The sequence below is a fragment of the Rattus rattus genome, chromosome 14 (assembly GCF_011064425.1).
Source record: "Rattus rattus isolate New Zealand chromosome 14, Rrattus_CSIRO_v1, whole genome shotgun sequence".
Lineage (NCBI taxonomy): Eukaryota > Metazoa > Chordata > Mammalia > Rodentia > Muridae > Rattus > Rattus rattus.
Genome location: NC_046167.1, coordinates 32,568,991 through 32,582,555, shown reverse-complemented (window position 1 = coordinate 32,582,555; position 13,565 = coordinate 32,568,991). Strand labels below are relative to the sequence as shown.

General features: G+C 38.5%; 1 protein-coding gene across 1 annotated transcript in view; it reads left to right on the top strand.

The window, feature by feature from the left end:
• Kif5b (kinesin family member 5B) overlaps window positions 1-13,565 on the top strand; it is a 37,319-nt gene that overhangs the window by 11,821 nt on the left and 11,933 nt on the right. Inside the window, exons 5-17 of the mRNA XM_032885255.1 lie at window positions 111-159; window positions 778-833; window positions 917-1,004; window positions 1,157-1,281; window positions 2,491-2,595; window positions 2,878-3,023; window positions 3,853-4,001; window positions 5,471-5,664; window positions 6,187-6,255; window positions 8,860-9,066; window positions 9,554-9,697; window positions 12,237-12,425; window positions 12,850-12,967. Coding sequence (XP_032741146.1) covers window positions 111-159; window positions 778-833; window positions 917-1,004; window positions 1,157-1,281; window positions 2,491-2,595; window positions 2,878-3,023; window positions 3,853-4,001; window positions 5,471-5,664; window positions 6,187-6,255; window positions 8,860-9,066; window positions 9,554-9,697; window positions 12,237-12,425; window positions 12,850-12,967 — 1,639 coding nt within the window. The remainder of the gene's footprint in view (window positions 1-110; window positions 160-777; window positions 834-916; window positions 1,005-1,156; window positions 1,282-2,490; window positions 2,596-2,877; window positions 3,024-3,852; window positions 4,002-5,470; window positions 5,665-6,186; window positions 6,256-8,859; window positions 9,067-9,553; window positions 9,698-12,236; window positions 12,426-12,849; window positions 12,968-13,565) is intronic.

Here is a 13,565-nt window from a genome sequence, read left to right as displayed (position 1 = left end):
TGTGAGTTGTGGCTAGTGTAATGTCCTAGTCTAAATACCTAACACTTAGACCACATTGTTTACCAAGAGAACAAGGAATATTAACTGATTGACTTTTCTTTGTGCTTTAGGTTTCATATTTTGAAATATATTTGGATAAGATAAGGGACCTGTTAGATGGTAAGTTAAATTCTTGGCTCTAATAATTTCAGTAGTACCTGTTACTCTTCTAGTATTAGATGTTCTTAGTAACATAGATGAAGTTTCATAAAGTGACACATCATACATAGGTAACTTAGTAGCATATGTGTACTTTTTTTTTTTTTTTTTTAAAGTCAAGCAGCATTTACTAAGAGATGAAGGAATAGCTCCTGGTAGCTGGCAGGGAATGTGAACCTGATTGGGTACTTCTTAAATGATAATGAGGGCTTTAAACTGAGGGGTTGTAGAACTTAAACCCAGACTGTTAGTCCTAGCTGTTAGATGCATTGTCCTCCCTTAGGCCTCATGTTATTTATAAAATGTGGGTGGTAGAAGTTTGAAATTTCTATTTTTTTACATTAGTTTCTAGATTACTCTCCTAGTATGTTTACAATGCCTTGCTTTATTTTAGTAATGTGTATGTATGTATGTATGTACGTATGTATATATGTATAAAATATATATTTTAAAATTTCTATTGTTGGGCTGCTAAAGGAAACCTACCACTTACATTACATTAGTTATTTTAACTTTCATTACTTATTTTATAACTGATATCCAGGTAAGATTACTAATACTATAACTTTTCTTTTTCAGTTTCAAAGACTAACCTTTCAGTCCATGAAGACAAAAACCGTGTTCCCTATGTAAAGGTACTTAAAAGAATGATTACTTTAGAAAACCCTGTAAGAGACTTTTTAAAGAGTATTAAGAATACTTTAAAATTACTCCACAGGGGTGCACAGAGCGTTTTGTGTGTAGTCCAGATGAAGTTATGGATACCATAGATGAAGGGAAATCCAACAGACACGTAGCAGTTACAAGTAAGTGGAGTATTCATTAGTACTGACCAGGGCATGTCTGTCTTAAATCTTAATGCAGTCTATTAATTTCAAGATATTTCTGGGATAATGCTTTGGGGGGAATTATTAATGAAGAAACTGTATTTATACTTGGCTTATTAATTTCTTTTCAGATATGAATGAACATAGCTCTAGGAGTCACAGTATATTTCTTATCAATGTAAAGCAAGAGAATACACAGACAGAACAGAAACTCAGTGGGAAGCTTTATCTGGTTGATTTAGCTGGAAGTGAAAAGGTAAACCCTCTTTTGAAATTCTAGTAGGTCTTAGGCATTTCTGTAAACTTTACGTTGAATTAAAACTTATATGCTACATATTGTTGCATCTTGAGAACTTGTGGAATTCAGTTTAGTAATCTGAGAATTTTGCTGTTGATACCAATGTTATATAATTGAAGTCAGTCACCTGTTCCCAAGTAACTGTCATTTAGCTACATTTGGTCCAGTCTGTAGGGTGTTTGGATTAACATGTATGTTCTTATTGATAACTTGTTAGCATATGCCATTAGAATTTTATTCTTTATCTCTTGTATGTTACCTCTATTCGTGGTAACTTTCTCTGTGACATTCTGATTTGGCTTTACCTTTGTCCCTTGATATCATAAAGATTGATTTTAGGATCTCTCACACCATCCCTCATAAATATACCAACATCCATAGATGCTCAGGTCACGTATGAAATGATGTAGTGTTTGCATAGCCCCTACACACATTCTTCTGTATGTAACTACTCTCTAGACAACTACTGATACCCAATGTATTGAGACCACGCAGGTGGATGTTAAACTATATTGTTTAAAGACATGGCCAGAAACAAACCATATGTTGAGTAAAAATGAAGTTTGTTTTGGAATGTTTCTCAACCTTGACTAGTTGAATCCATGGGTATAGGAGGGTCAAAAATTAGAATATATAAATGTTTTAATAAAGACTTCTGTGGCCATTATGCTATTTTGCATCTTCTGATTTAGAATGATGTACCTAGTCTTGTTCACCAAAAGTCTTACACACAGCTTATGTATTAGAACCACAGCTCTTATTTAGGAGCCATTTAGGTTTAGTCACATGTTAGCTTATGTAGTATTAGAACTGTCTTTTATTTTTAGCAAATTATGTCTGTGTTATAGTTTAGGCGATTTCCAGTTTCTTGTTTTATAATGTAGTAAAGAGATAATAGTGACGACTACAGATTTACATGTAAATTTATTATTGACCAAAGCACACTAGAAATAAAATTTAATATTACTCTAATCGCATTCTTGTCCAACTAGTTCTCTGACTAGGCTATTAGACAAATAGTGGGTATTTAAGGATTTCTAGTCCTTAGTGTGAACACCCTTCCCTTTTGTAATTTTATACTACTGTTTATTGGTGGCTATTTGGAAAGTTGAAAGAAAATTATCTTAAACTTAGAAGTTTATCTCATTATTATGTAATCTTACATAGGTTAGTAAAACTGGAGCTGAGGGTGCCGTGCTGGATGAAGCTAAGAACATCAACAAGTCACTTTCTGCACTTGGAAATGTCATTTCTGCTTTGGCAGAAGGCAGTGTGAGTATACAAGTCTGTTCCCTTTTTTATGGGTAGTTATTTATAGAGAATATACACAAGTGTAAAACTGAATGAGTGTGTGATGTCTTCTGAGTTTAGTGTTATACTAACTCACTCCCATCTTGAAATCAAGTAGTTACAATAAATGAAATAATTGAGGCCTGGGAAAGCATATCTGATCACAGCGCCTGAGGCAGAAACAGGATGACCAAAAGTTACACAGCAAATATTATTGTATAAACCCTACTGTTTTTGTTGTTTTGTCTTTGTTTTTATTTGTAGACCTATGTTCCTTATCGAGACAGTAAAATGACCAGAATTCTTCAAGATTCATTAGGTGGCAACTGTAGGACCACTATTGTCATTTGCTGCTCTCCGTCATCTTACAATGAGTCTGAGACAAAGTCAACACTCCTCTTTGGTCAAAGGTTTGTTGAAATACAAAGCCTAAAGACATGGCATTAAAGTTACTAATGTCAGATAGCCACTACTCAAATCCAGACGTACTGTCAGAGAGCTAGATCCTGTACTTTGAATCAGGACATAGGTCATATAAGTTAGAGCTGTATTTTAGACCTAACAAACTTCAACTTTTCACAGACATTAACATTAATCGAGAAATTTCATTGTCTAATTTTCTTCTGATGAAAGTAAGTGTCTGAGTTAGATGACGAAGTAAAAGCTTTTCAAATATATGAGCCTGTGTGAAGCTCACTGACACACTTGAAGGCTCGATTAACATACATGAAATAGCTACTGTGAAAATCACCGACAGCCTCATCTTAGACCTGCAGGGATAGGTAACGTAGGTTACTGCTTCAGCCTTGCCAAGTGAGTTGGCAAAATAAATATATTTTCTTAGTTTTGATTTTTTTCTTCAAAGATTTATTTATTTATTCTATATAAGTACATTGTAGCTGCCTTCAGACACACCAGAAGAGGGCATCGGATCTCGTTACTCAGGGATGTGAGCCACCATGTGGTTGCTGGGAATTGAACTCTCCAGCCTGTTTTTTTAAGTATTACCAAAGATTGAGTGTTGATAGAAATTTATTTGGGTTGTGAATAGATATTTTTTTAGAATTTGTTCTAAGAAAGAACTAGATAATCTTGAACAATTTGTTACTTAGCTATATTATCTGTTAAACAGGAATGTCACTTAAAAATACTTTCAGTCATATCCCTTTTTTTTTTTTTCTTTATATAATGATTACTCTTCCTTACTCATGTCATCTCTTCTGTAATTGCATCACTAAGGGCCAAAACAATAAAGAACACAGTCTGTGTCAATGTAGAGTTAACTGCAGAGCAGTGGAAAAAGAAGTATGAAAAAGAAAAGGAAAAAAATAAGACTCTACGGAACACCATTCAGTGGCTGGAAAACGAGCTCAACCGATGGCGTAACGGTAATTAATCACTTAAGCATTGTCATTTAAACTTTCTCACTTAGGGCTCTTTTACATACTTGAGATTTTATATGAATGCTAAATAAAGCCTATTTTCATGTAGAGGTCTTCAAATAAAGATCAAGATGTGTCATTTAAATTTTATGTTGTCTCAAACAGTAAGTAAGAGCCGTAGATGCTAGAGTGTAGTAGGTGCCTGGATTAGGAAGGATTCAGTAGCAGGTAAGCATGTCCAGATCTAGGACAGAGCTCTGTGGTATAGACCTGTGATCCCAGCACATGGGAAGTAGAACTGACTCTACATGGCAAGAGGGTACCATTCTAAAAACCAAACAAAACTCAGGATCAGAGCAGAAAGAAAAGCAGCTAAGAGCTGCTGACGTTGCTTAAGGAAGAGGCACAAAGGATGGTGAGGTGGGACTCATTGCTTATCATCCCTTATGGAAACATTCATTTCAATAACAGGCGAAAATAGAACTTGATGTGGTTTAGTAATAAAGTTTCAGTGTCCACAAAGGATGCTTCTAGATTACTTGTGTCTCCCTATTCCTTAACCAAGATACAGAGAAAGATAAGGAAATTAGTGTACCTTGGACCCCAAGACTAGGGAAATGCCCTCCGCTCTATACATGCCTGCAGCCTTGCCTCACTGCCAAGTGGGAACTTGCAGCCTCAGGCTTCTTTCTTCTTCTTTTTTTTTTTAATTTATTTATTTATTTTTTTTTTTATTTCTTTATTTTATGTATATGAGTACACTGTCTCTGTCTTCAGACACACCAGGAGAGGGCATCAGATCCCATTACAGATGGTTGTGAGCCACCATGTGGTTGCTGGACATTGAACTCAGGACCTCTGGAAGAGCAGTCAGTGCTCTTAACCTCTGAGACGTTTCTCCAGCCCTGCAGTCTCAGGCTTTAAGTCCGCTAAGTGAACCCTTGTCTCTGTCAGCGATCCCAAGATTTGCACAGCCCTCAGCAGCAGGCATACCTCAGTGGTGCACCACTGCAGAAGCCCTGAGCTTCAGAACTCTTCTGTATGGCATCTCTACATGGGCTTACTGTTGACAGGCTTTCCTGAACAAATATAATCTGCAGAGATTGGAGTAAGTAGGTGGTGACATCAAACATGATAATGATCATTGAGGGAAACAGGGCACCACAGACAGAGATTAAAATGAAGTGCCAACGGTTGATCCTAAAGAAACCGAGATGAGTGAACACCTGAGATTGAGAGTAAAATTGATCCTGCACAGAAAAGCAATCGAAGGAAATGAAAACAGTGACCAGAATGAGAAATTTACTGATACTGAAGTACCTTTTAAAACGCAAACAAATCTGCTAAAAATGGCAGTAGGGAACACCAACCACATACTTTGTCACAGCAGAAGGAATGTGTGAGAACTTGCAGAGGGAAAAAGTAGTTCGTTTTAGATACACACATTTGTAGTTACCATTTCATTGTCATTTTAGGGGAAACAGTGCCTGTTGATGAGCAGTTTGACAAAGAGAAGGCTAATTTGGAAGCCTTCACAGCAGATAAAGACATTGCTATTATCAATGACAAACCGGCTGCTGCAATCGGAATGGCTGGTAGTTTTACAGATGCTGAGAGAAGAAAGTGTGAAGAAGAAATTGCTAAATTGTATAAACAACTTGATGACAAGGTAGAGTTCGCATTACTTGTTTTAGATTTGTCTATTTAGAATACTACTGATATCAGGATTTTTTAATTTCAGTATTAAGGTTCCTTGTGATCTACATTTTCCTTTATTTCTGTTAGCTTTTAGAAAGCCAAGACGTTGCTGCATTTGGTAGGACATGCTGAAATTCTAGTACTTAGGAGGTAGAAGCAGGAGGACAGGAGTATAAGGCTAACCTTGAGCGTGTAGTGATTTTGAAGACAGCTTGGATAATTATAGAGGGTTGGAGAATCATCTTAACAGTAAATGTAAGTGCTGACTTCAAGGGGGTAAAGATACAGCTAAGTAGTAGAATGTTTGCATTGACTGCATGGGGCTTTGGATTTCATTACCAGCACCAGGGAAGAAAATATAATTTTAGTTCTGCGTGGAAACTGTATGTAAATTCTGTTGACTATTTTGGAGGAGTAATAATTCAGAATTGGTGCTGGGAAACAAGCCAGGTTATAGTCTACTTTGTTAATTGGATACTTTAATATTTCTCAGGATGAAGAGATTAACCAACAGAGCCAACTGGTGGAGAAATTGAAGACACAAATGTTGGATCAGGAAGAGGTGAGCTAAGTGCTTCCAGAAAATCTTCAGTGTTTATCATCTAAAGCCAAAGGCATCTATGGGGTTTGGATTATGTAACTACTATACCTTTAAACTTATTGGTGTGTGCTTGCTTAATTATCTATGTGCTGTGAGATTAATCCTCGAATGTGTTGAAACAGACCGATTTCCTCCTTAGGTGCTTTTTGTTATTTGGTTTTGATGTTTGAGTTTCCTGTCCTATATATAGAAGAGAGAAGACAGCTTCTACAAAACAATTTATTTTTGACAGATGTAGTGGCATATAATCTGTATAAATTTGTAATCTCAGAATTAGGGATGCCCAGACAGAATTTTAAGTTTGAGGACAGCAAGGACTACATAATAAGATCTTTTCTCAGAAACACCAGTAGGGAAATTCTGGACCATATGACTGCGGAGTTTTTAATTCTCTTTTATGTTACTTATTATACTATATATCTTCTACTCTCCTGACTTCTAAACATTTCTTACAGATTTGGGGGGGAGACAGTGGCCTGGAATAATTGTTAAGACACTCTCCTTTAGAGAAAAAGATGTTTACATATGAGTGAAAGGAAGTTAAGAAAGCTATATACATATTGTCTTTATATTCACTTACTCACTTGTGTTTATTGGGAAAAGGCCTGCTTTAGATATAATAACTTAAGATATATAAATATATAAGGTAAGTGTCTTTGTTAGGCTTTTGGTTGCTATGCTAAAATACCATGACCAAAAGCAACTTGGGGAAGAGAGGGTTCATTTTGCTTTATAGCTTATAAGTTTATCACTTAGGGAAGCCAGGGCAGAAATCTGAAGACAGGAACCAGAGCAGAAGCCATGGATGAGTGTTCTTTGCTGACTTCTCATGGCTTGCTCAGCCTGCTTTTTATAGTGCCCAGGAACAGCAGCCCAGGGTGGCACCATTCCTTGTGGGACAACTCCACATACATGAATCATCTATCAATCTAGGGGGGACATTTTCTCAGTTGATGGTCTCTCTTCCAAAATGAACCTAACTGGCATCAGATTGCTAGAAAACAAGCCAGCGTGCTGATGGTGATGGGTCATGCTTTGAATCCTAGCATTTGGGAGGCACAGGCGGGTGAATTTCTGGGTTCAAGGCCAGCCTGGTCTACAGAGCAAGTTCTAGGACAACCTAGGCTACACAAGGAAACCCTGTCTTGACTCCATCCCCAAACAAAGAAAAAATTTCCATTTGGGTGTACCCAACCATTTGGGTTTTAGTTAATTACAGATGCAGTCAAGTTGACAACCAAGTATAGCCATCACAGTTGTTAGTAATTGTATAATTTTCAATGTGACTTTTTCTGGGAATGTGAATGTCATGAATAAACATACTTCTACTCCTCCATGTTGCCTTCCTACTCCCAGTCTGTGCCACCTTTCATTTCATTTCACCCAGTATAGTGGAGATAATTGAAAAATAGTCCCTATTTAGTGCTTTTTGAGAATCTGAAGAAATAGAAAAGGCTGTGACCTCCAGCAGAATGAAATATCCATTATCAGAAAAATCAGACTTAATCAGTTTCTCCTTTTGGATTGTTGAGAAATTTACTTTTTAATTGGCCTGGAACTTGACATTGAGCCCAAGTTACCTAACACAGCCTCCTGGTGTGTACCACTGTGCCTGGTATCTTTTATTGTTTACTTCAACTATAACATTGTTCTTAGAGGCAGATTGTTAGCATTTGGAGTTTGACAACTTTATAATATTCTGTTCCTTGCACTGTAGGACATTTAGCACTCATGATTCCTATTTCTTAATGTTATTAATAGCTATTACTAACATTCCCATTTATTTTCAACTGTCTGTGATAAAGAGTAACTGACCTGGATGGTCCTTTGTCTTCTCTCCAGTTCAAACTTACTAGGCTGACATATTTCACTGGGGCATTTCTCCAAAGCCACCCTTAGTTTCCTAAAACAAATCCAGGTTCTTTAAAAATGATTTACTTTGATTTCATGTATATATGTTAGTACCTGTGTGTATGCATATGTACCGTGTGTGTGCCTGGTACCCTTAGAAAGCAGAAGTCATTTGATCCCCTGAAATTGGAGACAGTTTTGTCCTGGTGCTCAGATCTGAGTCCAGGTCTTCGAAAAGAGCAGCAAATGCTCTTAAGTGGTGAATTTGCTGCAGCTGTCAAATTTTTAAAGAACTATTGTAATTGGATTTTGGATCTTGTACACAGTATTTACAAGTCTAGAATAGAGTGCCTTTGGTCTTTTGTTTGTTTTTACATGGCTAAAATTGTACTTCTTGGCTAAATTGTCCATGAATGTCATCCAGAAAGATCTCTTTGTTATGGAACCCAGCGCTCTGCCCTCCCTTTTAGTTAGTAGATTAGGCCTTGTGCTGCCCTTGCTCTCCCGGACTTCACACTTAGTAGATCTCTTCCATTCTGTGTTGCACAGAGTGTAGCCTAGTGCCTGCTCTGAGCTGCTCTGTGCGAATGTCACAGAGTAAAGCGTCAGCACCTTTACTAGTGTGACTTTTCATTTCTGTTGTTTGCCTTAATTGTGAAGCAAATGAATGTTTTCTTGCAGGTTTGATAAAGTTCTATTTTCCCTTTTATCTAGCTTCTGGCATCAACCAGAAGGGATCAAGATAATATGCAAGCTGAACTGAATCGCCTCCAAGCAGAAAATGATGCTTCTAAAGAAGAAGTCAAAGAAGTTTTACAGGCCTTAGAGGAGCTGGCTGTTAATTATGATCAGAAGTCTCAGGAAGTCGAAGACAAAACAAAGGAATATGAATTGCTTAGTGATGAATTGAATCAAAAATCTGTAAGATAAATTTTGTTTTCTTAATACTAAGTATAAATAATACTAAATGAAGTTAGCTAAGTAAGGCACTACTGTATAAGCCTAAGAGATGGGTGACATAGGTTCTCAAGACACCTGGGTCTCACCTTCTCTTCTCTTTATATACAAAGCCTAGGGAGTAGAGCAACAATGTTATAATTTGGGTTCCTAAAAGTGTATTGGTGTGTAATTTAATTATTTAAATAATTTGGCTATTTCTAACGTTAGGAAAACTAATAACTTGAATTAGAAGCTACTGCATCTCATAATTCATTATAGATCAAGAATCTCAAAACAAGAGAGGGGGTTGGGGGTTTAGCTCAGTGGTAGAGCGCTTGCCTAGCATGCGCAAGGTCCTGGGTTCAGTCCCCAGCTCCGGAAAAAAAAAAAAAAGCCGTTATCTCAAAACAAGAGAGAAGTGGTTTTGTACGAATTGTAGATGTAGTCTCATCTGTTTTCATTCTGTCAGGCAACTTTAGCAAGTATTGATGCTGAGCTTCAGAAGCTGAAGGAAATGACCAACCACCAGAAGAAACGAGCAGCTGAAATGATGGCATCATTACTAAAAGACCTTGCAGAAATAGGAATTGCTGTGGGAAATAATGATGTAAAGGTAACACTGTTATTATTATGTATCTTTTTTTGTGTACAGCTCCTACTCCAGCATGTTATTTTGTCATGCATGTGCTATTGTGCAGGTGCAGCTGCACACATTTCCAGGGGCCTGCAAAGCTCAGGGATCAATCTTTGGTGCTGTTGGGTTTGTAGTGATGCATTAGTTAATCCTCTTTGTCTCCCAGCTGCACCCGTACAAGACCTCTGGATTCACAAATGAAAGACTGCACCAGCTAATTTTGCTATTCCTTGACTAGCTCAATGGCTGGGCACACGTTCCTCTCCAGTATTCCTGGCTTAACACCTTCTAAATCTGTATTTTTATGTTTGTTACTTCTGGGCAGGTCTCCCTCCACCCCCCAAGTCCCCAAATAGGGGCCCTTTCCCTTTCCACCTAAATTGCACCTACATTTCCACCTACAGCAGCTCTTAAATCTGATCCCTCTCCCTCGCGTCATGGTGAGTATCTTCTCTCTTCTCTCTCTTGATCCTTTGCCTGAGCAATCTAAAAGTTCCACCTCCATCTCCCTGCCCAACCCTTAGCTGTATTGCAGTTCTTTATCACTGATTGAAGCCAGCTGGGACAGGGACCCTCAGGCATGGAAGTGCGGCTTTTGGGAGCAGAATTAAGTCAAATTCCTAATATGATTTCTTTTTCTTTGAATCTTCCCTTGTTTTTTGAAACAGCGTCTCCCAGTGGGGCCTGGAGTTTCCCTATGGAACCCTCCACCTGCCTCCCAAGCACTGGGGACATAGGCATGTGCCCACTACATCTGCCTGTTTTTTGTTTTCAATTTTGTTTTTTTGTTTTTTGTTTTTTTTTTCATGTTGTTTTAAAAAGTCCTCAGGCATTTATGGCAGACATTTTCCTGACTCAACCATTATCCCCAGCCCTGCTATTTTGGTTTTTTTTTTTTTTTTTTTTTTTAAACAAAGTTCTTTTCATACCTATTATCCTCATAACCATGTATGATATTAACTATATTTTAGTTTGTTTGTTTTTTATATTTATGTCTATGTGAGTGTACGCCATATATGTACGGGTGTCCCTGGAGAGCAGAAGAGGGTGTTGGAGCCCTTGTGGTGCTCCATGTAGGTTCTGGGGACCCAGTTCAGCTCCTCTAGAGGAGCAGTAAGCACTGAGCACTTAGCCATCTCCCTCTTCCCTTAGGTTTGATTGAAGTAGATGAGCAAAGAGGGAGAAAGCCAGGGTCATAGAAGTAGAATATTTACTAAGTACCTCATCGGGCCATGTTGAAGATTGTCATTTAAAATCACCTTACTAGGCTGCTGAGGTAGCTTAGTAGTAGGTAGAAGTGCTTCACTCCGTAATCCTGATGACCTGAATTTGATCTCTGGAACCCATGGTAGAAGGAGACAGCTGACTACATGCATGCTGATATTGGTGGTAAAACATTTTAAACACATCTTACTTTATTTCTGTGTGTGTGTCTGAACAGAACAGTGGTGAGTCTGCTCAGGTGGAGAGCTCATAAGTGAATTAATTGCCTATTGTTACATCATGTGTGTCCATGAATGTGCGTGGAGGCCAGAGATCAACCTCAGGTGTCTTCCTTATGCACTCCCCCTTTAGTGGTTGAGACACAGTCTTTCACGGAACCTGCAGCTTAGCTAGCTAGCTAGCTAGCATCTTTGCCTCAGATCTTGCTTCCTGGGTGCTGAGCATTAAAAGTGACCACCATTCCTGCTAAGCTTTTATTTGGGTTCTGTAGCCCAAAACTTCAGTCCTCACACTTGGCACCAAGCTTCAACCTGTCTGTTTACCTGTCTACCTGGCCATCCACATTGTAGTTTGGAACAAAGGTTTCCCTGAGCTAAAAGCTCAATGACTTGTCTAGACCAGCTGGCCAACAAGTCCCAGAGAGCAGCTTGTCTCTCTGCCTTCCCCAGTCCTGAGATTACAGGTACACACCACCTTGCCTCGCTTTACATGAGTGCCAGGCAACTCCTCCTTATGTGGTCATGTCAGCCACTTTGCTGCTCATCTATCTCCCCAGCCTACCTTGGTGACACTACACAGTCACATTAAACATGTAAAGGAGAATGAAGTTCAAGCCAGTCAGAGTTACATAGTAAGGCCCCATCTTATACTCAAGCAAACAAAAACAGGTGAAGGTGACTCCTTTATGGGAGAGGGGACTTCTACCAAATCTAATGAACTGATTATGACTCTATAATTCACATAATAGAAGGAAAGAATCGCAAGTCCTCCCTGTGATCTCCTCCTGCACGCCGTGGCTCACATGCTTGCTCACACAGACATCATGGCTTCCTATGACATCTGTTAGGTGGGGACAATAGACTTGAACCTGTTTGGCTCTGAGTTTTCTCATTCCTTTGTGTGCATGGTGGTGGGAAGTGGAGGTAGGGAGACTGTCTTACTTGGTTCACCTTGTAGACCAGGCTGTCCTTCAGTTTACAGAGATTCCGATTGCCTCTGCCTCCTAAGTACTGAGATTAAAAGTGTGTGCTACCGTGTAGCCCTGACTTTAACGTGTTTCATGTTTTTCTCTCAGCAACCCGAGGGGACTGGTATGATAGATGAAGAGTTTACTGTTGCAAGGCTCTACATTAGCAAAATGAAATCAGAAGTAAAAACCATGGTGAAACGCTGCAAACAGCTAGAAAGCACACAGACTGAGAGCAACAAAAAAATGGAAGAAAACGAGAAGGAGTTAGCAGCATGCCAGCTTCGTATCTCCCAAGTATGTGTTTCAGATGGCTTTTCATTTTTGCTAAAGTGTCACGTCTAAATTTTATTTACTATAAAGGTTTTCAGATTCATATGCTTCTGTGTATTTTCAGTAATAAAAGGCCTATTTGGTTTTAGTGTATCTGTAATGTACACAACTTGTATGATGTAATGTGTACATACCAAGTATGAAAATTAGCTAGAAACGCAACTGGCAGAATAGATGTGCAGAACTGCAGGGACTAATGGATGTTCTGTCACTGGCTGCTGAGTAAGGAGCACTAACTACACTAGGAAGTGTTCAAGGAGGATTGGTAATAGCAGTATCTCAGGTACAGGTGCTGGAAGCTGGATAGATAATGGCTAAATCTTTCACATTTTAACTGCATAGTGTGTGAGACATTTCCCCACCTAATATTAGTATTTTTCCCCAAAAGCATGAAGCCAAAATCAAGTCACTGACTGAATACCTTCAAAATGTAGAACAAAAGAAGAGACAGCTGGAGGAATCTGTGGATTCCCTTGGTGAGGAACTAGTCCAACTTCGAGCACAAGGTATACTGGCTTCCAACTGCTATGTCTGTGTTCTTCCTTACTTTAATATAATTGTTGTACACATACTCAGACTGAAAGAAAATAGTTAAGAATGTAGAAGATTTGAAATAGCAAATTATCCACCTCTGTGGCATTGAAGTATTTTTTTTTTCTTTTTTTTTTTTCGGAGCTGGGGACCGAACCCAGGGCCTTGCGCTCGCTAGGAAAGCGCTCTACCACTGAGCTAAATCCCCAACCCCCCTGAAATATTTTTTAAAATTAAGGAGTGACAGAGGATACATGGAGTAAGCCCCTAGCTACCAGACATATGCACATGCACATAGGTAAACACTTCCATGTGAACATACATAGTCCAAACATATATGTTAAAAAACATTAAAATTGTGTTGAAGATAAGTGGCAATTCAAGATATTTCCCACAAAGTTTGTGTGTGTGTGTGTGTGTGTGTGTGTGTGTGTGTGTGTGTGTGTGTGTGTGTGTGTGTGTGTGTAAGTCCTAACATACAACACTTAGAAACTATTTCATTTCCTTTTGTGGTATCAATACATCAGTGGTAACAAAGTATCCTAATGTTACTGAGGTTGGAAGGTTTTGCCA